Source organism: Pelodiscus sinensis, chromosome 24 (genome assembly GCF_049634645.1).
Source record: "Pelodiscus sinensis isolate JC-2024 chromosome 24, ASM4963464v1, whole genome shotgun sequence".
In the NCBI taxonomy this organism is placed as follows: Eukaryota; Metazoa; Chordata; order Testudines; family Trionychidae; genus Pelodiscus; species Pelodiscus sinensis.
The window spans coordinates 20757801-20785639 of NC_134734.1; the positions used below are offsets into that span (position 1 = coordinate 20757801).

The window sequence follows — 27839 nt, forward strand, 5'->3', positions numbered from 1 at the left end:
GTGGGGGCTCGGCTAAAGGACTAGGTCTCAGAGCCTGTGTACTAAGGACTAGGCCGGGAGGCCGTATTTCCCCTAAGACAGGGGCAGCGTCATACTGTTGACTCATATTTAGCTTGTCGTCCACTATGACTCCCTAAACCAGTTTCAACAGGACTACTTCTAGACAGTCACTTCCCATTCTGTATGTGTGAAACGGATTGTTCCTTCCTAAGTGGAGCACTTTGCATTTGTCCTTTTTGAGTTTCATCCTGTTGACCTCAGACCATTTCTCCAGTTTGTCCAGATCATTTTGAATTATAACCCTGTCCTCCAAAGAACTTGCAGCCCCTTCCAGCTTGGTATCATCTGCAAACTTAACAATCATACTCTCTATGCGAACATCATAAATCTATGAAACGTCATAAATCTTAAAGCTCTGTTCTGTTTCCGGTGTACTCCAAGCTCCCATCTACTTCAGTGGGACTTTGGGGGGCAGAAGGAATATAGGATCAAATCTCCTTTGTTAAACAATCCCATTTAAAAGTTCGATCCTATGCTCATAGAAGTCAAGGGCAAAGCTCCCACAGACAAGAATGATGCGGGATGTGGGGATAATAAAACAAGTAATTCTCAATTATAACCAAAAAACCCCCCATTTCTTCAAATATGTGGTGACAAAAAGGTTTTGGAGACAGATACATTTACAACAAGTTATATTTTAAGCCCAACCACTTCACACCTTAGTAATAAATTAGACTCAGAATTTATCTTTCACTTTCATTTTTTCCTCTTGTACAGTGCTTTTCAAAAAACCCTAGAAATAAATTTGTCCGACCACGTTAGTTAAAAAAGGAGTTTTCATTTATTGTACCTCACAGCTGCGTATTCAGTCTGGAACAGAAAAAGATTATACTAGATATTAATAGTTTTAATGTGAATCTATAATGTCATACATTTAGCCAATACCATTTTTTAGACAACAAGACAGGAAACCAAATTCAGTTCTTACTCTCAGTGATATAAAAGTAAAGCAATTCCTCTGAAATCAATGGAGTTACTTCATGTGTAGAGTGTAGAACTTTTTGTAGAGGTGTTTTATAGACAAAAGGTTTGATTTGGATCTAATCTGCGCTGGCGTCAATGGGGTTTTGCAAATGACAGAAAAGTGTGGCCCTAAAGATTGCAGTTGTAAACACAAGATAAATACTCATCTCAGTTACCCCAGAACAGTCCATAGAACTAGACTTGTATTGGGGCATCTGCTACAAGAATCTGTCTTCAGAGCCATTCCATTCTAAATTCCTGTTTTCACTCTTTGCAAAATTCCTAGAAGGATTAAATGTTTTAATGCCAGACTGGGCCTCAGTGTGATTAAAAAAAAAGTTTGCTGGCTGTCAATTGCTCTGTTTTTGAATTATGAGACGCCAGTGAGGATCTGAGTAACTCCACTAATGCCGATGGGGAGTAACTCTCAATTTATGCCCATGGAAATTAGAGCAACATTTGGATGTGTATAATCATGTGTTCAGATTATTTTTCTTGGTCTATGTAAAACTCACAGAGCCTTTCATCCACCAGTGATGTGACGCCCCCCTCAGATATGTAGAAACATAATTATACAAGTTGAAACATTTCTAGTCCGTCACTTCCTGATCTGGTAAATCCATGGTCTAGCATGATTGTAGTTAGCCAGATGTTCACTTATTGTGGATGTGGCTGCGTTTCCTGCAGTCCCATAAAGTTTGTTTACAGCCACCGGTCCTGTCTCTCTGTGTTCTGTGTTGTTCTTTAGCTCTAATTTACCCCTAAATGTCTTCTCAGAACCCAGTAAGCAGTGGAAGTGTGAGTCATGCTGCTAGACAATATTGACCTCCTGGGATCTGGCAAATGCTTTGATTTGGCTCTGGCCAGGTGTCGGACTAGAGAGGTTCAACCTATACAATAACAATTCTACACTGGCAACCCTACAAAGTATAAAAATCAATGAGTGGTCCTGTACCACCATAGAGACCGACAAAAGAATCATGAGCTTTCATGACCACAACCCACCTCTTCATCTGAAGTTTTTTTTAAGATACAGCTTCAGAGCACTAACCCTCTAAAACCATATAATGCCATTTCTGTCTACACACAGAAGGAAATGAAGAGCAGCTACATGTGACTCTTCTGAGGAAATCAGGTAGTTGGACTGTAGACACCAGTGTCGGGATTTGCTCAGGAGAACTAGTTAAATACCCTGATAATCGGGTGTATCTTTCTGACATGCCTGTGGTTGAAAAAAACACTTTACCTCATGGGCATTTGGTTCTCTGTTTCCACAGCTCTCCCTGCTGGAGGAGAATGAAAGGACGGTTACAGGACATGGGATGAATGGCTGTTCTGTAGCAGATAGGGTTATAAACAAGTTACCTCTGATGAGTCGTTTCCTGAAGAGCAGGATCATCAGCTGGATGATGACAAGGAAAATACAAAACCGGCCAAAAAGTAACACATAACTGCAGTTTCCTTTCCCAGCCTCATCTGCAGAGAGAGGAGAATAATGTTCAGTGCCGAGCAGTAGAAAAATCCCATTAAAAGGCATGGGGTCTGTGTCATCAGAAGTGAAGCCTCTCCTGGAGGTGGCCTTTGGGGCCCATATGACTGTTTGGTGCTGGATTCAAGCCACTAATCATCTGAGGTAAGCTAAGTGTGTGTATTTATTTATTCTGTCTGCCTGCACTGTCAGTTATTTTACCACAAGGGTTGATTTATTTCAGCTTGAAAATTACAGATCCAGTCTGAGAATCGCTGTCCCACTGAGGTCTGTGGTGAGTTAAACGGATTTAGAATGAAAATCGGTTTAGGGAACATCATAGCATCATAAATGTTAGAGAGAGCAAAGGCCTGTTGTAGGTCTCATGGAGTTCACTTCCTTGCCTATCGTTTAACCATTTTGGGTTGGGAACCGTTGACCCGCAGAAAAATTGGTCGGGCCTCAGAAAATTGAGAAGCGAAGCAAAACAAAAACAAAATAATCACTGACATGGCCCCCGACTGAGAATCAGAACGATTTTCCCCAAAATTCCCCTTGCGCCGCAGAGCGTACGAGGACCCAGCCTAATAGATATTGTTTGGGAAAAGCCTTCAGGCAGTGCTTTGCTGAGCCAGCCGAGGTCAGGGAAAGAGGCTACGCGTGGAGCCACTTCCTCCCCCAACAGGCAGAGTCCAGCCCATGAGGCTCAGGGGTGTTCTGCATAAAAAGATATTATTTTTGGTGTTCCATGATCTCAAAAAGTTTAAGAAACACTGTTCTAGGTGGTTTTTTTTATACCCCGTCCCCATTCTGCCTCATTTTAGTTCTTTGGCACTGCAGTAACCCTTTAAATCTGTATATTTGCCCTGACTTGAGGTGACGTTTGCACCAGACACGATGGCAATGAGCACGGTGTAAAGAAGAGAGCAGGTTAGATAGGGTACGATACGGGACCTGTTTGCTTGACCATGGTAGCACTGAAGTTTCTCCCCGTACTATTGTCTTTGACTGTAAAATTCCAGATTGTCTCCTGGTTCCACCTATCGTACGGGATTGTCATGAGGCTCCAGACGCTGTAGATCCCGTCCCCGTCTATGGCTCCGGAATCTGTCTGGCCCACTGATGCCCCCTCCCCTGTGTCCCAGAGAACGTTGCTCCAGGAGGGAGTGGAATCCGAGAGCAGGAAGAGCAGGGGTACGTTCTGGCGACGTTCAGCATCCTTCTGGGTGGAGGGCACCAGGACAGAAAGTCTTGGCTCAGAAGCATCTAAAAGAGTCAGAAACAAGAGATTGGAAAGACCTACCAGTTATAGCTTAGCTGGTCCCTTTTCCCCCAACTCCTGCCCCTGCCCGTGGATACATTATCTTGTGCATTGGCTAGTCTAGTCTCCATGTTTTAAATAATGGGACTTCCCTTGCATGAAGGTGGAGTTCGCTTATTAATTTCATCCTGTTACACTCCTTTGTCCACCGCTCCTGGATGGTCTGAGTTCTGGGTGCCTGCTGAGGGTAGAGACTCAAAAATCAGACCCCTCTTTACCGCATCCTAGTCGCATATTCAACTCCTGCTGCCCTGTTCGAGGTTTCCCCGTGCAAGCCACTAGGTGGCAATCATTTCAGGAAGCTCAACGAAGGTCTCGTAAAGAGCTAGATTAATACAGGTGCATAAGGCCAGCAGGAAGACGCATCACGCTCCAGACTCAGGTGGCTGTGAGGAGGCACAACCAGGGAGCACGAGTAGCAGAAGGCCAGAGAAGAATAATGACTCACAAAAACATGCCTCTCAACAGTGGATAGATCTCAAAACACTCTGCAAAGGCGAGTGAAGTTCATTACCCCCTTTAGTTGCAGCCTGCTGAGCGACAAGCGCAGCAGGATGATAAAGTAGTTTTCCTGATTCACAGTCTGATACGACATCCACTACTGGGATCATTTTCCCTCTCGGCATGAACACTGATGACTCAGAACCAAAATGGGGCTTTAAGTGGTTGGTGGGTAAGAGTCCAAGGTTCTGTCTTGGCACCAGGGCTATAGCCAGGATGGGGCAGCCATCCAGTGCACAGAGATGCAGAGGACGGAAAAATGGGCAGAAAGGAAAGATCAGATAAGAACATAAGAACGACCATACTGGGTCAGACCAAAGGTCCATCCAGCCCGGTATCCTGTCTGCTGACCGTGGCCAATGCCAGGTGTCCCAGAGGCAATGAACCAAACATTTAATGATTAATGATCTCTATCCTGCCATCCACCTCCACTCTCTGACAAACAGAAGCTAGCGACATCATTTCTTACCCATCCTGGCTAATAGCCATTAATGGACTTAAACTCCATGAATGTATCTAGTTCTCTTTTAAACGCTGTTTTAGTCCTAGCCTTCACAACCTCCTCAGGCAAGGAGTTCCAGAGTTTGACTGTGCGCTGAGTGAAGAAAAACTTCCTTTTATTTGTTTTAAACCCGCTGCCCATTAATTTCATTTGGTGACCCCTAGTTCTTATATTATGGGAACAAGAAAATAACTTTTCCTTATTCACTCATGATTTTATAGACCTCTATCATATCCCTCCTTAGTCTCCTTTTTTCCAATCTGGAAAGTCCTAGTCTCTTTAATCACTCCTCATATGGGGCCCGTTCCAAACCCCTCATCATTTTAGTTGCCCTTCTCTGAATCTTTTCTAATGCCAGTATGTCATTTTGATATGAGGAGACCACATCTGTACACACTATTCAAGATGTGGGTGTACCATGGATTTTTATAAGGGCAATAAGATATTCTCCATCTTCTTCTCTATCCAGTTTTTAAGGATTCCTAATATCCTGTTTGGTTTTTTGACTGTTGCTGCACACTGCGTGGATCGGTGGATGTCTTTAGAGACTCCAAGATCTCTTTCCTGAGTAGTTGGAGCTAAATTAGCCCCCATTATATTGTATGTTTAGTTGGGGTTATTTTTTCCAATATGCATTACTTTACATTTATCCACATTAAATTTCATTTGCCATTTTGTTGCCGAATCACTTAGTTTTGTGAGATCTTTTTGAAGTTTTTCACATTCTGCTTTGGTGTTAACTACCTTGAGTAGTTTAGTATTGTCTGCAAACTTTACCACCTCACTGTTTACCCCTTTCTCCAGATCACTGATGAATAAGTTGAATAGGATTGGTCCTAGGACTGACCCTTAGGGAACACCACTAGTTACCCTTCTCCATTCTGAAAATGTACCATTTATTCCTATCCTTTTTTTCCTGTCTTTTAACCAGTTCTCAGTCCAGGAAAAGGTCTTTCCTCTTATCCCATGACAACTTGATTTATGTAAGAGCCTTTAGTGAGGGACCTTGTTAAAGGCTTTCTGGAAATCTAAGTACACTATGTCTACTGGATCCCCCTTATCCACATGTTTGTTGACCCCTTCAAAGAACTCTAAGGATATGTCTATACTTTCCTCCTACTTCGAAGTAGGGAGGCAAATGAAGCATACCGAAGTTGCAAATCAAGCCCGGGATTTAAATATCCCGCGCTTGATTTGCATGTTCCCAGCTGGTCGCCGTTTTAGAATTTCACTAGCCCGGAGTAACTGCCCACGTCTACATGCGGCAGTGAAACGGGAGTCCGATGTAAAGCCCTAACTCGAATTAGCTGGTATTTCTCCTGCAATGAGGTTTACCAGCTAATTCGAATTAGGGGCTTTAAATCGGATTCCCGTTTCACTGCCGCGTATACACTCTGGCAGTTATTCCGGGCTAGTGAATTTCTAAAATGGCGACCGGCCGGGAACTTGCAAATCAAGCGTGGGATATGTAAATCCCTACTTGATTTGCAACTTCGGTATGCTTCATTTGCCTCCCCACTTCGAAGTAGGGGGCAAGTGTAGACATACCCTAACAGTTTAGTGAGACCTGATTTCCCTGTACTGAAACCATGTTGGCTTTTGCCCAACAAATTATGTTCTTCTATGTTCCTGACTATTTCCTTCTTTACTACGGTAGTGATGTTAGACTTACTGGTCTGTAATTGCCGGGATCACTTCTAGAGCCCTTTTTAAATATTGGCATTGTGTTAGCTATCTTACAGTCACTGGGTACAGAAGCTTATTTACAGGATAGGTTACAAACCATAGTTAATAGTTGTGCAATTTCACATTTGAGGCCTTTCAGAACTCTTGGGTGAATGCCATCTGGTCCCGGTGGCTTGTTACTGTTCAGTTTATCAATTAATTCCAAAGCCTCCTCTAATGACACTTCAGCTCCCTCCTGTTCCATCAGCTCGGTCCCCACTAGGGTCCAAAAGGCTCTGCCAAGCTCTCCAGGGACCTTGAGGTCTCCCCATACTGGCCTTGGAAGCTTCCCTTTGACCAGAGCTCTGGGCTTCACAGGTGCCTCTCCTCCCTTAGATGCTCTGCAGCTGCCCCGAGCCACCCTTGTGCTTTCCCTCCCCTGCAGGCCCCTGACCCTTTGTCCAAGAGTCCTGGGGTGGGTCCTGGCTCCCCCCAGCTTTCACCCTGGTGAGTTCACTACTGGAGCTGCCCCAGCCAGCACAGTGCCGCTACCCCACTCTGGAAACCGGGCACAGGCTGGTGCCGGGGGCTCGCTCATGGGCTGTGCCAGCGGCAGGGCTGGTTCATGGGGATCTGGGTTTTGAAGCTCGGCTCAGCCCTGCAGCTGTTTTTTTCCCCAGGGGAGCTTGGCTGGGAAAGTCTCAGGGGCAGACAGGCTGAGAGAAATAAGACACAGCCGAGCTCCACTGGCCCCAACACGGCTCGCTGTGGCTCGCCATTCAGTGGGGGACTGCTCTCGGGGATCAGGCCTGGAGACAATGGCAGGGGCATTCCCTCGCCAATCCAATCACCAAGAGGAGACAGCAACTCCAGTAGGACTCAGGCAGCGGGGGCTAAAATGCCTAGCTCCAGCTCTGTTCTAACCCCTCAGACCTCCGGAATGACATTTTCCCAACCCACTGGACACTCACCTGTGACAATTAGTCGGGTCCCACTCCCGAAGTTCGGATATGCATATGCAGCTAGGCCACAGTAATACACCCCGGAGTCGTTTCTTTGTGCGTCCGTGATAATCAGAGAAAACGTGTCCGATGCCTCGTTCACCTCGCTCGAGTATTTTCCATCTGAAGGTGCATTCTTATAACTCTGGAAAATCCCATGCAGACTTCCATTCTGAAGCTCTTTGTACCAATATACATATGCTCTCCTAGTTGAGAGCTTACAGTCTATCCGTGCAGTATTTCCAGGGGCCAATACAATCTGGGCCGGGCTCTGTTGGATCCAGATCCCTTCCTGTGAAGCAGTCACTGTAAAGAGAAATGCACAAAACCCACAAATACAATAATCACTTGTAGGAGATTCACCTTTTGCAATATATTCAATATAACACATCCAATGTAAGCAAACCACCCATTATTTTAAAAATTGGAGGTTGGTGAACCTTTTTTTTTTAGTTGTTTATTTTCTTAACCTTCTTATATATAGTTAAAACAGATGTTGCTAAATATTTTTTCTGGTATAGTATTTTTGCCTTGTTGTTAGGTGCCGCATAGCTGTAACGTAAACAATAATCACTCGGTATGTATAGAAACTAATCAATCCCTTTGCACATTTACATCGATCTCTCCTCAACGTACTTATCACAATTAATGAAGCCTCAGAGCCATACTAATAAATAATACTTATTGTGATCTGACATACTGATATTATTAGGACCAGATGGAAATTGGCATTGTCTTATATCCATAACTATAATCCCCCTCCCCAAAAAAGCAGACCACTTCCTCTCTGGTCACCGTAATAATATTTGGTACTTGGATCCTGTCACACAATATTCAAAGTGCTTTACAGATGTGAATAAGCTACGCTTCAGAATGTTCCTGTGAGACGCTGAAATATTATCCCCGTGTACAGATGAAGAAACTATCACAGGTAAATGAAGAGGGTTAGCCATGGTCCCACAAATCAGTGATATAATTGTGAATAAAACCCAGATGTCCTAGACGGCATGGTAACTTCGAATGAGAGTTAAAAACAATAAAATTAATGTTATTTGATCAAAATCTTGCCCGGAAGGAAGTGCTTTATTATCTCAGACATTCAGGCTTAAAATTGTCTTTCTGATTACTTTAAACAAGTACTGCCCCTTGATGCCAACATAAAATACACGAGCTTACCTGAGACCTGAATTTTGACCAACAGCCCGTTCCAGTATCCAAAAGGTGAAACTGTGTTCAAGGGGTTGTTAGCTCCACACATTATTTCATTCTCTCTCTCTTAGGATTTCAGTTGGAGAATAAAACATAAGACTGTTTAGCTCTCCCCATCAGTCCCTCTTGCTGTTACCCGCAGTTCAGAAGATCTTTGCACATGAAAGTAATTTTTTGTAGCAAGGTAAACAACAAGCATGAAGTATCAGGCTAAAATACTTACTCTGCAGACAGACTAGAATCATCCCAATGATCTGGTAGGACATTTTCTGGCTTTCTTCAGTCATGATGCTGTGAGAATGGTAGATGCTTGCTAGCTAATGGATCTCTTGATGAAAGACTTTATCACGTGGAGAGGAGGATGTCATGTTTCCTCTTAAAGTTCTGTGGGGGCAACATGCCTGACAAAGGAGAAGGCCAGGAGATATTAACAAACCCATTTGAATTCTGACTCTGACAACCAGCAGGGCAAACCAGGTCTGGATGGTGTGGTGCAGGGTTCGCAGGGCCCCCAGGTGCTGGTCCCGGTACCCCTGCTGCTTGGTGGTGGTCCTGCTGAGGCTGCGGGTGTGGGAGCGCTCTTCACGAGCAGCTGGTGCAGCTGTAGAGAAAGAAGAGAAGTGGTCATTTCTTCCTGGGGACACAGTGGATGATGCCCAGCCCCCCCTGCAACGTGAGGGCAACCGTGCCCTGCACCGTCAGAGCCGATGTGCTTGCACAGAGGCCATGGTCAGGATATCGGGCTCTCCCCAGGACTGGGAGCTGCCCCAAGACTGCTCCTATGCCCTTATGCCATATATAGTGCAGCCTGGGTCGGGAGCGTGTCAGGTATCTTCACACACGCATGTGCCTATTGGATCACAGCCCTTGGGTGTCACGCAGCAGAAGCCACCAGCCTAAGGGTGGCATGGCACGTGCTCGTACGTGCGCAGGTGGCTGCATGATCCGTGGGAGGCATGGCCCACACGCGCAGTCCCTGGTCTCCCTCTCCGCCTCCCCCCCGGGTAGGGGACAGTGCTGGCACTTACCTGGTATGGTCTCCCTGGACGACTCTGCTGACTCCGGTGCTGGGGCAGCTGGTGGTGGCCCGTCTTGTGCGCCCAGGTAAGGGCCCTCAGCTCCCGGCTTGCTGCCTTCTGGTCTGGCACGGACCGCCCCGTCCCCCAGGAGTTGGTCGAGGGGGTGGAAATAGGGGCAGGTGGCAGCCCCTGCTGCAGCGCCGCCCCTGGTGGCCCTGGTGTACACTTGCCATAGCTCCTTCACCTTCAGGTGCACCTCCTCCTGGGTGCGCCTGTGGCCTTTTCTGGCCATGGTGGCCACTATGCGGCCATAGACGGCCGCCTTCCTCTGCCTAATGTGGAAATCATGGACGTTGGGGGCCTCCCCCCAAACCTCAATGAGGTCCACGATCTCCGCACTAGTCCATGAGGGCGCGCGCCATCTACGGCCCCTGGCTGGCCCCTGGGGAACTGGGTGGGGGACAGCAGGCTGCCATCATGTGGCCACTGGCTCAGGGTCTGCGGTTGCTGGCAGTCCTGGCTCTTGCACATGCCCAGTGGCCAGAGTCTACCCCTTTAAGGTCCCTGGAGCTGGGGGAGAGGAGAGGCGTTTTTCTGGTTTGGCACAGAATGGCCACCAGGGGAAACTGGGAAGGGCTGGAGGCCCCCTAATTTGAAATAATGTCTACACAGCATTTATTTCGAATTAGCTATTACGAATTTGGTGTTATTCCTCGTAGAATGAGGTTTACCAAATTCAAAATAAAGGCTCCACTATATCAAATTAATTTTGAAATAGTGCTTTGTATGTGTAGACGCTATTAAAGTTAATTTGAAATAACAGCTGTTATTTCGAATTAACTTTGTAGTGTAGACATACCCTTACAGAAAAAACAACAAATGGTCTGGTAGAAAAAGGGAGGAGAGGTAGGAGACAGAGCATCATTAATTATCTGGAGAATGGGTACTTAAGCTTAAGCAGATAAAAATCTAAGTAGAGTCCCCACCAGCCCATATCATGATTGACAGCAAGTGGCTGTCTTGTCACAAACCGGCTCTAAAAGCCAAATACACAGAGAAGTCCTGGAATCCCAGTTCATCCACCAATTCAATTCACATGCTAATGGACTCAATCATGATATGGGCTGGTGGGGACTCAACCTATTTAATAACTATTGAAGGTGCCAACAGCTCTCAGAGTCGTATCCTTCCAGTTGTAGATATCTATTGACTTCGATTTTTATCTGCTGAGGTGTAAGTACCCATTCTCCAGATACTTAATGATGCTCTCTCTCCTACCCCCCATCCCCTTCCTTTTTCTTTCTCTCCCCTCTCCTATTTATTTATTTTGAGTTTTCATATCCCCAACTCATAACTCTGGTCATCTGAAGAAGTGGGCTGTGCCAACGAAAGCTCATGATACCATCCACATGTTTCGTTAGTCTATAAAGTGCTACCAGACCATTTGTTGTTTTTGCTACAGATTGTCTGTTGCTTTTGTTGTGGGGACATAAAAATGTAAAACATTATAGAAAGCAGCTCTGGATGATTAATAGGCAAGTTTAATTTTTAAAAAGATGTGGTGTGTTTTTCATTTTAGGTGATAAATCTAATTGGCAATGAACCACTCGGCATTTAATATATTTTTTTATGCAGCTATTTGATTGTTTATGAATAGAAAAATGTCTTGTGGGCTTTAGTAAGTCTCTGGCTCTCCTCCCTAGTGGAGATAAAATCTCGATTTGGGGTTGAGGTTTTGTTTTTTATAGTTTTGATTTTATTATTTTACATGTTGGTTTGTTTAGTTAGGCTGGTTCGTTGCAGAGAAATGTTTTGAGGGCTTAGGGTTTGTTTGGGTTTTTTTAACTGTTGGCTGGTCTTCCTTCTTTGCTTCTTTGGGCTTTTTTGGTGGGAGCGGGATATCAGTACAGAGAGCATCAAAACCATTTGCAAAACTGAGAGCTGGCTGCTGGGAGATTTGTACCTGCCTATGGACAGATTCTTCTTTATGCTCTTCTTTGGTTTGTCACACAACAAAGGCCTTTATTTTTTGTTCTCTGTGATCGTTTGTTATCGAACAGTTTTACCACACAAGGGCCAGCCTTTGTTAATGAGCTTTCTGGCTCACTGAACCACAGGGGAAAAAATAGCGTACATGTTTTTGTAATATACATCTAAATATATCTCCTTATTTTTCCGTCTGTATAGTCTTCTACATATCATCTAAGCCCATGTGTGCAAAAAAAAAAAAAAAGGATACATTTGTAGATTTATAGCCGTAGTCTTGCAAACACTAATACATGTGATGACAGTGAGTAATCTCATTTACTTCAATGGGATTCTTCAAGCAAATACAGTCGTGCCCTGGCTTAAGTATTTGTCTGAAATTGTATGTATGAAGGCTCCTCCCACAAAGCTCCAGGAGAGCCTTAATCCCTGTGGGATAGAGTCAGGCAAGCTGGGGCCATATCCGGCCCACGGGTGTGCTTAGTGGGTAGCTGGAAGTGGCTCCGAGCATATTGCTTCCCTTCCCTCTTCCCCTGGCTGGGGATAGGGCAGCACAGCAAAATGCTTCCTGGAGGCTTTCCTCCTCTGCACCGAATGGCTGGAATCACAGCCAAAGAAGCAGCAGGGGGCGGTGACTGGAAGTGGCAAGGGACATGGAGCCATTTCTTGCAGCTCCCATTGGCTGTGACCAATGGGAGCTTCAAGCGGCTGTATCTGCTTTTGCAAAGATAAATAAAGCAGTGCTGGCCTGCTGTGAGCTGACCCAGGCTACCAGCACAAAGGTGGAACTAATATATTGGAGTAATTAAGAATACAAATATAAAAAAATGTAAATAATATTTTTTAAATGACGATAATTGGAGATTATGCAGAGATAATCCTAGAATCCTAGAACTGGAAGGGCCCTGAAGAGCTCATCGAGTCCAGTCCCCTGCCCTCATGGCAGGACCAAGCACCATCTAGACCATCCCTGACAGGTGTCTGTCTAACCTGTGATGGAGATTGCACAACCTCCTAGGCAATTTATTCCAGTGTTTAACCACCCTGAAAATTAGGAAGTTTTTCCTAGTGTCTAACCTAAATCTGCCATGCTGCAATTTAAGGCCATTGCTTCTTTTCCTGTCCTCAGAGGCCAGAGACAACAATTCCCAACCCCCTCCTCCTTGTAACATCCTTTTAGATATTTGAAAACCACTATCATATCCCCTCTCAGTCTTCTCTTTTCCAAACTAAAGAAACCCAATTTTTTTCAGTCTTCCTCATAGGTCATGTTTTCTAGTCCTTTAATCATTCTTGTTGCTCTTCTCTGGATCTTCTTCAATTTCTCCACATCTTTCTTGAAATGTGGTGCCCAGAACTGGACACAAAACTCCACCTGAGGCCTAATTAGTGCAGAGTAGAGCGAAAGCATGACTTCTCGTGTCTTCCTCACAACATGCCTGTTAATGCATTTCAGAATCATGTTTGCTTTTTTTGCATCAGTGTCATACTGTTGACTCATATTTAGATTGTCGTCCACTATGACCCCTAAACCTGTTGCAGCAGGACTCCTTCTAGACAGTCACTTCCCATTCTGTATCTGTGAAACAGATTGTCCCTACAATCTGGAGCACTTTGCATTTGTCTTTATTGAATTTCATCCTATTGAGCTCAGACCATTTCTTCAGTTTGTTCAGATCATTTTGAATTATGACCCTATCCTCCAAAGCATTTGCAACCCCTTTGACTCTGCTATCATCTGCAAACTTGAGAATGCGAACTTCATACATTTATGAAACATCATGAATCTTAAAGCTCTGTTCTACTTTCCAGTGTATTACAAGCTCCCATCTACTACAGTGGGACTTTGGGGGGCAGAAGGAATCTAGGATCAAATCTCCTTTGTTAAACAATCCCATTTAAAAGATCGATCCTATACTCATAGAAGTCAAGGGCAAAGCTCCAACAGACAAGAATGATGCGGGATGTGGGGATAACAAAACAAGTAATTCGCAATAATAACCAAGAAGAAAACTATTTCTTCAAATAAGTGGTAACAAAAAAGTTTTGGAGACAGATACATTTACAACAAGTTGTATTTTAAGCCAAACCACTTCATACCTTAGTAATAAATTACACTCAGAATTTATCTTTCACTTTAATTTTTTTCCTCTTGTACTGCGCTTTTTAAAAAACACAATAAATAAATTGGTCAGACCATGTCAGTTAAAAAGGGAGTTTTCATTTATTATACCTCACAGCTGCATATTCAGTCTGAAACAGAAAAAGTAGATACCAGCTATTAATAGTCTTAATGTGAATCTATAACTTCATACATTGAGCTAATATCATTTTTTAGATAACAAGACAGGAAACCAAATTCTGTTCTTACTCTCAGTGATATAAATCTAAAGTAACTCCTCTGAAATCAGTGGTGTTACTTCATGTGTAGAGGGCTGAATTTTCTGTAGAGGTGTTTTATAGACACGAGGTTCGATTCAGATCTAATCTACACTGAAGTAAATCCCCACTAACTTCATTGAAGTCAGTGGGGTATTACTAATGACAGAAAAGCGTGACCCTAAATATTGCAGTATTAACCACAAATTAAATTTTCATCTGAGTTACTGCAGGACAGTCCCTGGGACTGGACTAGTATCGGGGCATCTGCTACAAGAATCTGTCCTTAGAGCCATCCCTTTCTAAATTCCTATTTTCATTCTTCACAAAATTCCTAGAAGGAGTAAACATTTTAACGCTAGACTGGGCCTTAGTGTGATTGCTGGCCACCAATTTCCCTGCTTTTGAATTATGAGACACCAGTGAGAATCTGAGTAATTCCTCTAATGCCGATGGGGAGTAACTCTTGATTTATGCCCATGGAGCTCAAATCAACATTTGGACGTATGCAGTCATTTGTTCAGATTTTTTTTCTTGGTCCATGTAAAACTCATAAAGAGACCTATCAAGTACTGCTTCATCCACCAGTGATGGGTAGCCCCTTTAGCCTGGTGGTAACATATTTGAAACCTTCCTGGTCTGGGTAAATCCATGGTCTGGCATGATTGTGGGTGTGGCCAAGTTTTCTGCAGTCCCATAAAGTTTGTTTACAGCCACCAGTCCTGACTCTCATGATTCTGTGCTGTTCTTTAGCTCTAATTTATCCCTACATGTCTTCTAAGAGCCCCGTAAGTGTCGGTAATCAGGAGCAGCACTAGACGAGCTGTAGGCAACTGGCGCCCTAGCCGAAACGCGCGATCAGCGCGTGATCGGTGCCCCCGCCTCCAAAGCCCTCAACGGCCGTTTATCTTGGCAACCTAGGCGACCGTCTAGTTCGCCTTTATTAACGGGCCACCTCTGTTAGTAATGCTACTCGACATATTGACCTCCTGTGGTCTAGCAAATTCTCTGGTTCAGCATTGATCAGCTCCCAAGGGTGCCAGACTAGAGAGATTCAACCTGTACAATAGCAATTCTACACAGGCAACCCAACAAAGTATAAAAAACAATGAGTGCTCCTGTAGCATCGTAAGGCCCGACAGAAGAATGAGCTTTCATGGGCACAACCCATCTCTTCATCTGAAGGTTTTTTTAAGATAGAAACTCACAGGGCTACCCCTAGGAAATCCTATACAGCCATATCAGGTAGTTGGACTTTAGACACCAGTTCTGGGATTTGCCCAGGATAACTAGCAAAATACCCTGCCAATCGGTTGTATCTTTCTGACGTGCCTGTGGCTGAAAAAAACACTTTACCTGTGGAATCTGCCTCATGGGCATTTGGTTCCCTTTTTTCACAGCTCTCCCTGCTGGAGAAGAAGGAAAGGACGGTTACAAGTCATGCGGTGAAGGGCTGCTGTGTAGGAGGTAGGGTTATAAACCAGTTACCTCTGGTGAGACGCTTCCTGAAGAGCAGGATCATCATCTGGATGATGACAAGGATGAAAATACAAAGCAGGCCAAAATATAACACATAAGCGCAGTATTCTTTTCCAGGCTCATCTGCAGAGAGAGGAGAATAACGTTCGGTGCTGAGCAGTGGGAAAATACCATTAAAAGGCGTGGGGTCCGTGTCATCTGCATGCCATGCCCGGAAGTGAGGCCTTTCCTACAAAATCCACCGCCTCAAGGCATTGTCAGTCTCCCTGCCTTTAGGGGGCCAGTTGACTGTTTGGCGCGGGATTCAGGCCATTGGTCACCTGAGGTAAGCTAAGTGTGTATATATATTAATTCTGCCTCCTGCACTGTCAATTATTTTACTACAAGTTGTGATTTATTTCAGCTTGACAATCACGGATCCAGTCTCAGAATCGCTGTCCCGCTGAGGTCTGTGGTGAGTTAAGCAGACTTAGAATGAAAATCGTTTTAGGAAACGTCGTAGCATCATAAATGTTAGAGAGAGCAAAGGCCTGTTATAGGTCTCATGAAGTTCACTTCCCTGCCTAGTCCCTAAAGATTAACCCATTTTGGGTTGGGGGCTATTGACACACAGAAAAATTGGTCGTGGCCACACAAAAATGAGAAGCAAAGCACAACGAAAACAAAATAATAATTGACATGGTTCCAGACTGAGAATCAGAAAGAGTCCCCCCAAATTCTCCTTGCATAGCAGAGCCTACTGGGGCCCAGGCTAGTAGATTTTGTGGAGAAATCTTTCAGGCAGGGCTTTGTTGTGCGAGCTGGGGGGCAGGGAGAGCAGCAATGCATGGCGCCACTTCCTCCCCGCTACAGACAGAGCCATGGATGGGAACTGGCTCTGGCTTGCCTGAGGCTCAGGGCTCTTCCCCCACAGTGGGGAGCCTGCACTGGTGCTTTAGCCCCATGGGGAGAGGTGTGGGGGCAGGACGGTGTGGGGTTAGAGCGGCCCCATGAGCTCCCAATGCTGGGGGGCAGAGCCAGATCCTTGGGGGATGGTGATAGATCCAGGCAAGCCTTTGGGTTCCCCACTTTTGGTTTAACCACTAAGCTTTATCCAGTCCTACTGTAAACAGGGCTTCATCCCTGTCAGGTGACAGACACTCCCACAACTCAGGAGATCTCACTACTAGGAATCCTGGGTATTCGTCCTCTATTTATTTATTTATTTGCTCAGTTCGCTCCCATTATCCTGTTTCATCTCTGAGCCCCCAAATAACCCTCCTCTCTCTGTGGCATTTATACTCCTCCTACTCTTGGTGTGAGAAGGCCAGACAAAAGACTGAGTCAAGCCAATAAAAATTTTTCCACTGACTTCGATAGGGTTTCAAGCAGGCCTGCAAGGAGAAACATCTTGGGGCAGGTGTGCCACAGCCCCCCATCTTACCGCTGCTCAGCGAATACAGCTGAAAAATGGTTTTTAGAGAGAGTGAGGAAAGGCAGGGGACAGGGAGTTACCGTAATAGCCTGTCTCAATTCGCTGTGGTAGCCATATGGCTCCCAGGATATTGGAGAGCCAGGATATTAGATATGGGTGAGGTAATATCTCCTCCTGAGCTAACTTCTGTGTGAGAGAAAGACAAGCTTTTGAGCTACACAGACCTGAAGAAGAGGTTTGAGTAGCTCGGCCTTGTCCAATAAAAGATAAAACCTGATCCACCGTGTCTCTCATACAAGTCAAGCCGTCTAGGTCAGTGTTTCTTAAACTAAACTCTGCAGAACACTGGTGTTCTGTGAACGACTCGCAGGTGTGCCACGACCTCTTCTTTGGTTCTGGTACTTCTTTGTTTTTGTCTTTTCTTGTCTGACAAAACATTTTTTTTTGAGGAACATTTTTATAGGTGTTCTGCACAAAAAGACATTATTGTCTGGTGTTCCGTGGTCTCAAAAAATTTAAGAAACACTGTTTAGATGGGTATTTTTTATACCTAGTCCACACTCATTTGAGTTCTTTGGCCCTGCAGTAACCCTTTAAATCGGTATATTTGTACTGACTTGAGATGAATTTTGCACCAGACACCATGGCAATGAGCACAGTGTAAATGAGAGAACAGGTTAGATAGGGTACGATACGGGACCTGTTTGCTTGGCAATGGTAGCACTGAAGTTTCTCCCCGTGCTGTTGTCTTTGACTGTCAAAGTCCAGATTGTCTCCTGATTCCATGTCTCATATGGGATTGTCGTTAGGCTCCAGACGCTGTAGATCCCATCCCCGTCTATGGCTCCAGAATCTGCCTGGCCTTCCAATGCCCCTTCCCCTGTGTCCCAGAGAACGTTGCTCCAGGCAGGAGTGGAATCCGAGAGCAGGCAGAGCAGGGGCACGTCCTGGGGTGGTTCAGCATCCTCCTGGGTGGAGGGCACCAGGACGGAAAGTCTTGGTTCAGAGGCATCTAAAAGAGCCAGAAAGAAGATATTAGAAAGGCCTGCCAGTGATAGCTTAGCTAGTCCCTCTTCCCCCAACACTAGCCCCTGACCACAGATCAGTTATCTTGTGCATTGGCTAGTCTAGTCTCCATTTTTTAATTAATAGGGCTTCTCTTGCATGAAGGTGGAGTTCGCTTATTAATTTCATCCTGTTACACTCCTTTGTCCACCGCTCCTGGATGGTCTGAGTTCTGGGTGCCTGTTGAGGGCAGAGACTCAAAAATCAGACCCCTCTTTACTGCGTCCTAGTCACATTTTCAACTCCTGCTGCCCTGTTCGAGGTTTCCCTGTGGAAGCCACTTGGTGGCAATCATTTCAAGAAGGGCAACGAAGGTCTCGTAAAGAGCTAGATTAATACAGGCACATAAGGCCAGCAGGAAGACGCATCACGCCCCGGACTCAGGCGGCTGTGACGATGCACAACCAGGGAGCACGAGTAGCAGAAGGCCGGAGAAAAATAATGACTCACAAAAACATGCCTCTCAACAGTGGATAGACCTCAAAGCACTCTGCAAAGGTGAGTGCGATTCATCACCCCCTTTTATTTGCGGCCTGCTGGGTGACCAGCGCTGCAGGTTAAAGTATAGATTTCCTGATTCACAGTATCATACGACATCCACTACCGGGATCATTTTCCCTCTCGGCATGAACGCTGATGACTCAGAACCAAAATGGGGCTTTAAGTGGTTGGTGGGTAAGAGTCTAAGGTTTTGTCTTGGAACCAGGGCTATAGCCAGGATGGGGCAGCCATCCAGTGCACAGAGATGCAGAGGGCGGAAAAATGGGCGGAAAGGAAAGATCAGATAAGAACATAAGAACGACCATACTGGGTCAGACCAAAGGTCCATCCAGCCCAGTATCCTGTCTGCCGACAGTGGCCAATGCCAGGTCGGAAAAGCAATGACGATCTACTGTAAAATTGTCAGTGTTTTTCCGGAAAAACTATGCTGCTCCCATTCGGGCAAAAGTCCTTTTCCGGAAAAACTGTTCTGGAAAAGGGCCAGTGTAGACAGCACAGTAGTCTTTTCCGCAAAAAAGCCCCGATCACGAAAATGACGATCGGGGCTTTTTTCTGGAAAAGTGCGTCTACATTGGCCATGGACGCTTTTCCGGAAAAAGTGCTTTTCCAGAAAAGCATCCTGCCAATGTAGACATGCTTTTTCCAGAAATACTTATAACGGAAAACTGTTCTGTTTTAAGCATTTCCGGAAAAGGGTGCCAGTGTAGATGTAGCCCAAGTCTCTTTAATCTCTCCTCTTATGGGGCCTGTTCCAAACCCCTCATCATGTTAGTTGCCCTTCCCTGAACCTTTTCTAATGCCAATATATCTTTTTTGAGATGAGGAGACCACATCTGTATGCAGTATTCAAGATGTGGGTGTATAATTTATGTAAGGGCAATAAGATATTCTCCGTCTTATTCTCTATCCATTTTTTAAGGTTTCCTAACATCCTGTTTGCTTTTTTGACTGTCGCTGCACACTGCGTGGATTGGTGGATGTCTTCAGATACTCCAAGATCTCTTTCCTGATTAGCTGTAGCTGAATTAGCCCCTATCGTATTGCATGTATAGTTGGGGTTATTCTTTCCAATATGCATTACTTTACATTTATCCACATTACATTTCATTTGCCATTTTGTTGCCCAATCAGTTAGTTTGGTGAGATCTTTTTGAAGTTCTTCACACTCTGCTTTGGTCTTAACTACCTTTAGCAGTTTAGTATAGTCTGCAAACTTTACCACCTCACCGTTTACCCCTTTCTCCAGATCAGTGTTTCCCAAACTGTGGTCTGGAGCCCAATACTGGTCCTTAGGAAAAAAATACTGGGCCTCAGAAAAATGTTCCTGAGAGCCCGCCTCGCTGCCCGCAACCCCCAAGATGAATGCCACGCTGAACTCCCAGTGTCAACGGAGGTAGCAGAGGCTTCCTGTGGGATCAAGGGGCAGTTCTGCAGCTGTGCACCAGGTCCTAGAAGTGTGTGAGCTGCTCTCTCTCCTGCCCCAACAGCCAGTGCAGTACCTAAAATGCTGGTCTATCACACACTGGGGACTTTGTTCCCCTGCTGCCTTCCTGCGCACGGGGGAGTGGGTGGGGATCAGGGACTGCATCGGCTTCAGCTGCTCGGGCGGCGCATACTGCCATGGGGAGTGGAGGAGCAAGGCACACACTGCCCGAGCAGTTGGGGCTCTCACGGTCTAGGACTGCCCCTCCCCCTGCGCAGGAAGGCATCAGGCATGAAACGGATCAGTGTGGTACCATGCTGCTGTTTGGAGGACGGGGGAGCAGCCCGCATACCTCCTGGCCCTTGGCAGCTACAGAATCCCCATGTATCGGTCTCTGTCCCCACTCCACCCCCCCAGACCCTCACAAGTACTCTGCCCCAGCACCCCCAAGCACCCTGTCCCTTGCCCTAGCACCCGCAAGTGCCCTGTCCCCTGCCCCAGCATTCATTGGCACCCTTCCCCAGAACTCTGTCCCAGCACCCACAAGCACAGTTGGGGTCACATTAGTGAAGTTTGAGGGGCTGTGTTTTTATATCTCACTTGTGTGGCCCCGATTGACTTTTCTGTGGGCTAAAGTTGGCACTGGCTGCTTTGGGAGGACCAGAAACTATTTATTTGCATATTCTTCACTTGCTTAATGAATATGCAAATAAATGTTACTGGTCCTCCAAAAGCTCGTGAATGGATTTATTGGTCCCCAGTATGAAAAAGTTTGGGAATCTCTGCTCCAGATCACTGATGAATAAGTTGAATAGGATTGGTCCTAGGACTGACCCTTAGGGAACACCACTAGTTACCCCTCTCCATTCTGAAAATTTACCATTTATTCCTACTGTTTGTTTCCTGTCTTTTAACCAGTTCTCAGTCCATGAAAGGGTCTTCCTTCTTATCCCATAACAACTTAATTTATGGAAGAGCTTTTGGTGAGGGAACTTGTCAAAGGCTTTCTGGAAATCTAAGTACACTATGTCTTCTGGATCCCCCTTGTCCACATGTTTGTTGACCCCTTCAAAGAACTCTAAGGATATGTCTACACTTGCCCCCTTCTTCGAAGTAGGGAGGCAAATGAAGCATACCGAAGTTGCAAATCAAGCCTGGGATTTAAATATCCCGCGCTTGATTTGCATGTTCCCGTCCGGTTGCCATTTTAAAAATTCACTAGCCCGGAGTAACTGCCCGCGTCTACACGCGGCAGTGAAATGGGAGTCTGATTTAAAGCCCTAACTCGAATTAGCTGGTATTCCTCCTGCAATGAGGTTTACCAGCTAATTCAAACTAGGGGCCGTTTCACTGCCGCATGTAGACGCGGGCAGTTACTCTGGGCTAGAGAATTTCTAAAATCGCGACCAGCCGGGAACTTGCAAATCAGGCGCAGGATATTTAAATCCCAGGCTTGATTTGCAACTTCGGTATGCTTCATTTGCCTCCCTACTTCAAATTAGGGGGCAAATGTAGACATACCCTAACAGATTAGTGAGACCTGATTTGCCTTTACAGAAAATCATGTTGACTTTTGCCCAACAAATTATGTTCTTCTATGTACCTGACAATTATATTCTTTACTATTGCTTCAACTCCTTTACCCGGTACTGACGTTAGACTTACCGGTCTGTAATTGCCAGGATCACTTCTAGAGCCCTTTTTAAATATTGGCATTGTGTTAGCTATCTTACAGTCACTGGGTACAGAGGCTGATTTAAAGGATAGGTTACAAACCATAGTTAATAGTTGTGCAATTTCACATTTGAGTTCTTTCAGAACTCTTGGGTGAATGCCATCTGGTCCCGGTGGCTTGTTACTGTTCAGTTTATCAATGAATTCCAAAGCCTTCTTTAATGATACTTCAGCTCCCTCCTGTTCCATCAGCTCGGTCCCCACAAGGGTTCAAAAGGCTCCGCCAAGCTCTCCAGGAACCTTGAGGTCTCCCCATACCGGCCTCGGAAGCTTCCCTTTGACCACAGCTCTGGGCTTCACAGGTGCCTCCCCTCCCTTAGATGCTCTACACCTGCCACGAGCCACCCTTGTCCTTTCCCTCCCCTGCAGGCCCCTGACCCTTTGTCCAAGAGTCCTGAGGTGGGTCCTGGCTCCCCCCAGCTTTCAGGCACCCTGGTGACCCCACTACTGGAGCTGCCCCAGCCCGCACAGTGCCGCTACCCCACTCTGGAAACCGGGCACAGGCTGATGCAGGGAGCTCGCTCATGGGCTGGGCCAGCGGCAGGGGATGGTTCATGGGGATCTGGGTTTGGAAATTCGGCTCAGCACTGAGCTACCTCCATGTCCTGCAGCTGTTTTTATCTCCCAGGGAGCCTGGCTGGGAAAGTCTCGAGGGCAGATGGGCAGGAAGGAACATGACTCAGCCAAGCTCCTGTGCCCCAAAATGGCTTGCGGCGGCTCGCCGTGCAAAGGGGGACTGCTCTCGGGGATCAGGCCTGGAGACAATGGCAGGGGCATTCCCTGGCCAATCCAACCGCCAAGAGTAGACAGCAACTCCAGTAGGACTCAGCCAACGGGGGCTAAAATGCCTAGCTCCAGCTCTGCTCGAACCCCTCAGACCTCCGGAATGACTTTTTCCCAACCCACTGGACACTCACCTGTGACAATTAGTCTGGTCCCACTCCCGAAGTTCGGATATGCATATGCAGCTAGGCCACAGTAATACACCCCGGAGTCGTTTCTTTGTGCGTCCGTGATATTCAGAGAAAAGGTGTTTGATGCCTCGTTCACCTCACTCGAGTATTTTCCATCTGAAGGTGCATTCTTATAACTCCGGAAAATCCCATGCAGACTTCCATTCTGAAGCTCTTTGTACCAATATACATAAGCACTCCCGGTTGAGAGCTTACAGTATATCCGTGCAATATTTCCAGGGGCCAATACAATCTGGGCCGGGCTCTGTTGGATCCACATCCCTTCCTGTGAAGCAGTCACTGTAAAGAGAAATGCACAAAAAACATGAATACAATAATCACTTGTAGGAGACTCACCCTTTGTAATATATTCAATATAACACATCCGATGTAAGCAAACCCCTGTTATTTTAAAAATTGGAGGTTGGTGAACCTTTTTTTTTTAGTTATTTATTTTCTTAACCTTCTTATATATAGTTAAAAAAGATGTAGCTGAATTTTTTTTCTGGTGTAATATTTTTGCCATGTTGTTAGGTGCCGCATAGCTGTAACATAAACAATAATCACTCTGTTTGTATAGACACTAATCAATCCCTTTGCACATTTACATCAATCTCTCCTCAATGTACTTATCACAATTAATTAAGCCTCACAGCCATACTAATAAATAATACTTATTGTGACCTGACATACTGATATTATTAGGACCGGATGGAAATTAGCATTGTCTTATATACATAACTATAATCCCCCTTCCCAAAAAAGCAGACCAGTTTTTCACACTTCCTCTCTGGTCACCCTAATAATATTTGGTACTTGGAACCTGTCTCCGAGTGTACAAAGTGCTTTACAGATGTGAATAAGCTACGCTTCAGAATGTTCCTGTGAGATGGTGAAATATTATCCCCGTGTACAGATGAAGAAACTGTCACAGGTAAATGAAGAGGCTTAGCCACAGTCCCACAAATCAGTGACATGATTGTGAATAAAACCCAGATGTCCTAGACGGCATGGTAACCTCGAATGAGAGTTAAAAACAATAACATTAATTCTATTTGATCAAAATTTTGCCCAGAAGACATTCAGGTTTAAAATTGTCGTTTTGATTATCTAAAAACAAGTACTGCCCCATGATGCCTACATAAAATACACGTGCTTAAGAGAGGACTTGATTTTGACCAACAGCCCGTTCCAGTATCCAAAAGGTGAAACTGTGTGCAACAGGTTGTTAGCACAACACATTATTTCATTCTCTCTCTCTTAGGATTTCAGCTGGAGAATAAAACATATGACTGTTTAGCTCTCCCCATCAGCCTCTCTTGCTGTTACCCACAGTTCAGAAGATCTTTGCACATGAAAATAATTTTTTGCAGCAAGGTAGAGAACAAGCATGAAGTATCAAGGTAAAATACTTACTCTGCAGACAGACTAGAATCATCCCAATGATCTGGTAGGAAATTTTCTGGGTTTCTTCAGTCATGATGCTGTGAGAATGGTAGATGCCTGCTAGCAAATGGATCTCTTGATGAAAGACTATCACGTGAAGAGGAGGATGTCATGTTTCCTCTTAAAGTTCTGTGGGGGCAACATGCCTGACAAAAAAGAGGGCTAGGAGATATTAACAAACCCATTTGAAATCTGACTCTGACAACCAGCAGGGTAAACCAGAGGCAATCATATTAACTTTACTTTAAAAGTTCATTAAACAACAAATTCCAGGTCTGACTCCGCGACAACAGAGTGTGTATTTCAAATGGAATCTTTCATCTCATAATTGGACAGATGTAACAATACTGTCTTTGAACTGAAAAGTATGTGGATTATTTACTGTGCTTCAGGGTTTCAGACTGTCTTATGTATTTGGGGTATATTAGCCCCAATAAAGAGGATAAGGCAGATCCCCCCTGCTATTTTAACAAAGGATAGAGGAAATCATCAAAGAGACTTGTTGTAGCCTGTGGAAGTGGAGGAAATGTAAAAAATACCTCACCTTGTTTAATTATTGTCATAGACGATATAAATATTTTGGGAAGAGGCCTTGGAGGAAAGGAATGAAAGCATCTAGCAAATGGAAACATGATAGTGTAACTCCAGTCGAGAAACAAACTGATTGTGGGTCACATAGCTCTCTGCTTAATGCGTGTTCCTGGCAATAACATTCAAAATTATGTAGAGAGAAAAAGATCTGAAACACAAACCGTGAATTTCCAGTTCCTTTGTTGTAAACCCTTTTCGGTCATGTATTCGGAAACCTGGCCATCTTCTCTATTTGAATATTTTTAAATATTTTGACTACTTAAAATCATCTGGAAATCATGTCTTCTTGCTGTCAATCCCCATGGGCAGTTGAATGCAGTATGACAGAAACAGCCACACACACCTCACTAGCCCATTTCTCATTTATGAGACCAAGGCTCTTTCAACACCGAGGAAATTCAGCAGACAGCTGCTACTGATTCTTCAGGGAGTAGCCAAATTAGTCTGATACAGAAAAAACAACAAATGGTCTGATAGAAAAAGGGAGGAGAGGTAGGAGACAGAGTATCATTAATTATGTGGATGAAGCAAAATGCAGGACAATGCAGCACTTTAAAGACTAACAAGATGGTTTATTAGATGATGAGCTTTCGTGGGCCAGACCCACTTCCTCAGATCAAATAGTGGAAGAAAGTAGTCACAACCATATATACCAAAGGATACAATTAAAAAAAATGAACAAATATGAAAAGGACAAATCACATTGCAGAACAGAAGGGGGATACGGGGGGGGGGGGGTGGGAAGGGGGAGGAAGGAAGGTAAGTGTCTGTGAATTGCTGATATTAAAGGTAGGGAGAGTGGGATGTTTGTGAGTTAATGGTATTACAGGTGATAATTGGGGAAACTGTCTTGGTAATGGGTGAGAAAGTTCAAAGTCTTGTTAAGTCCTTGTTGGCAAGTGTCGAATTTTAACATGAATGACAGTTCAGAGGATTCCCTTTCAAGTGTAGATGTAAAAGGTCTTTATAGCAGAATGCAGGTGGCTAAGTCACCTTACCTTCCTTCCTCCCCCTTCCCACCCCCCCGCATCCCCCTTCTGTTCTGCAATGTGATTTGTCCTTTTCATATTTGTTCATTTTTTTTAATTGTATCCTTTGGTATATATGGTTGTGACTACTTTCTTCCACTATTTGATCTGAGGAAGTGGGTCTGGCCCACGAAAGCTCATCATCTAATAAACCATCTTGTTAGTCTTTAAAGTGCTACATTGTCCTGCATTTTGCTTCAACTACCCCAGACTAACACGGCTATATTTCTATAATTATGTGGAGAATGGGTACTTAAGCTTAAGCAGATAAAAATCTAAGTAGAGTCCCCACCAGCCCATATCATGATTGACAGCAAATGGCTGTGTTGTCACAAACCAGCTCTAAAAGCCAAATACACAGAGAAGTCCTGGAATCCCAGTTCATCCACAAATTCAATTCACATGCTAATGGACTCAATCATGATATGGGCTGGTGGGGACTCAACCTATTTAATAACCATTAAAGGTGCCAACAGCTCCCAGAGTGGTGTCCTTCCTGTTGTAGGTATCTATCAATTGACTTTGATTTTTATCTCCTTAGGTGTAAGTACCCATTTCCAGATACTTAATGATGCTCTGTCTCCTACCCCCCATCCCCTTCCTTTTTCTTTCTCTTCCCTCTCCTATTTATTTATTTTGTGTTTTCATATCCCCAACTCATAACTCTGATCATCTGAAGAAGTGGGCTATGCCCACGAAAGCTCATGATACCATAGACATTTTTCATTTGTCTATAAAGTGCTACCAGACCATTTGTTGTTTTTGCTACAGATTGTCTGTTGCTTTTGTTGTGGGGCATAAAAATGTAAAAATTATAGAAAGTAGCTCTGGATGGTTAACAGACAAGTTTAAATTTTAAAAACGTGGTATTTTTTTCATTTTAGGTGATAAATCTAATTGGCAACGAACCACTTGGTGTTAATATAATTTTTTTATGCATCTATATGATTGTTTATGAATAGCAAAATGTCTTGTGGGCTTTAGTAAGTCTCTGGCTCTCCTCCCTAGCAGGGATAAAATCTCGATTTGGGGTTGAGATTTTGTTTTTTATAATTTTGATTTTATTATTTTACATGTTGGGTTGTTTAGTTAGTTAGGCTGGTTCATTGCGGAGAAATGTTTGGAGGGCTTAGGGTTTGTTCGGGTTTTTTTTAACTTCTTCCTTTGCTTTTTTGGGATTTTTTGGTGGGAGCAGCATATCAGTACGGAGAACGTCAAAACCATTTGCAAAAGCTGAGAGCTGGCTGCTGGGAGATTTGTACCTGCCTGTGGACAGGTTCTTCTTGCTGCTCTTGTTTTGTTTTTCACACAACAAAGCCCTTTATTTTTTGTTGTATCTGAGTACCTGACGTGCAGAAGTAACAGAAATAGCAAAATATCTTGTGGGCTTTAGTAAGTCTCTGGCTCAACTCCCTAGAGGGATGAATCTCAATTTTGGGTTGAGATTTTGTTATTTATAGTTTGGATTTTATTATTTTACAATTTGGTTTGTTTAGTTAGTTAGGCTGGTTCATTGCAGGGAAGTGTTTTGATGGCTTAGGGTTTTTTATTTATTTATTTATTTATCGTTAGCTTGTCTTTTTGCTTTGTTTGTTGGGTTGGGCTTTTTTGGAGGGAGTGCGGTATCAGTGCGGTGAGTATCAAAACCATTTGCAAAAGCCGAGAGCTGGCTGCTGGGAGATTTCCACTTCGCTCTGGCCAGTTTCTACTTGCTGCTTTTGTTTCTTTGTCACACAGCAAAGCTCTTTCTTTTCTTATTGTCTGTGGTCACTTGTTGTCGAACAGTTTTACCATACAAGGGCCAGCCTTTGTAATGAGCTTCCTGGCTCACTGAACCACAGGGGAAAAAATAGCCTACATGTATTTGTAATGTGCATCTAAATATATCTCCTTATTTTTCTTTCTCTTACCTTCTGCATATCATCTTAGCCCATCTATCAAGAAAAAAAATTAAGATGCATGTGTAGATTTATGGCCCTAGTGTGGCAAACACTAATACTGTGCTGACCGTGAGTAATCTCATTGACTTAAAGTGAGTACAGTGGTTACCTGGCATACGTATTTGCCTGAAATTGCACGTGTGAAGGCTATGTGGGCCATATCATGCCTTCCATGAAAAGACAGAACAATA

At 44.5% G+C, this 27839-nt stretch overlaps 2 protein-coding genes across 2 annotated transcripts; both read right to left on the minus strand.

Moving 5' to 3' along the window:
• Positions 1 to 2265: 2265 nt before the first annotated feature.
• On the minus strand, positions 2266 to 9051 carry LOC142819671 (M1-specific T cell receptor beta chain-like). The gene is made up of 5 exons (XM_075908196.1): positions 8914 to 9051; positions 7452 to 7787; positions 3446 to 3757; positions 2389 to 2499; positions 2266 to 2309 (listed from the first exon to the last, which is right to left on the minus strand). Exons 1-5 carry the CDS (start codon positions 8975 to 8977, stop codon positions 2266 to 2268), a joined length of 867 nt encoding a protein of 288 aa, XP_075764311.1. The 5' UTR covers positions 8978 to 9051.
• Positions 9052 to 13842: 4791 nt separating this feature from the next.
• LOC102460416 (immunoglobulin gamma-1 heavy chain-like) lies at positions 13843 to 24205 on the minus strand. Its single transcript, XM_075907650.1, has 6 exons — positions 24060 to 24205; positions 22608 to 22943; positions 17668 to 17979; positions 15563 to 15676; positions 15431 to 15483; positions 13843 to 13948 (listed from the first exon to the last, which is right to left on the minus strand). The coding sequence occupies exons 1-6, from the start codon at positions 24121 to 24123 to the stop codon at positions 13916 to 13918; spliced, it is 912 nt and encodes a 303-aa protein (XP_075763765.1). The 5' UTR covers positions 24124 to 24205; the 3' UTR covers positions 13843 to 13915.
• Positions 24206 to 27839: the final 3634 nt, after the last annotated feature.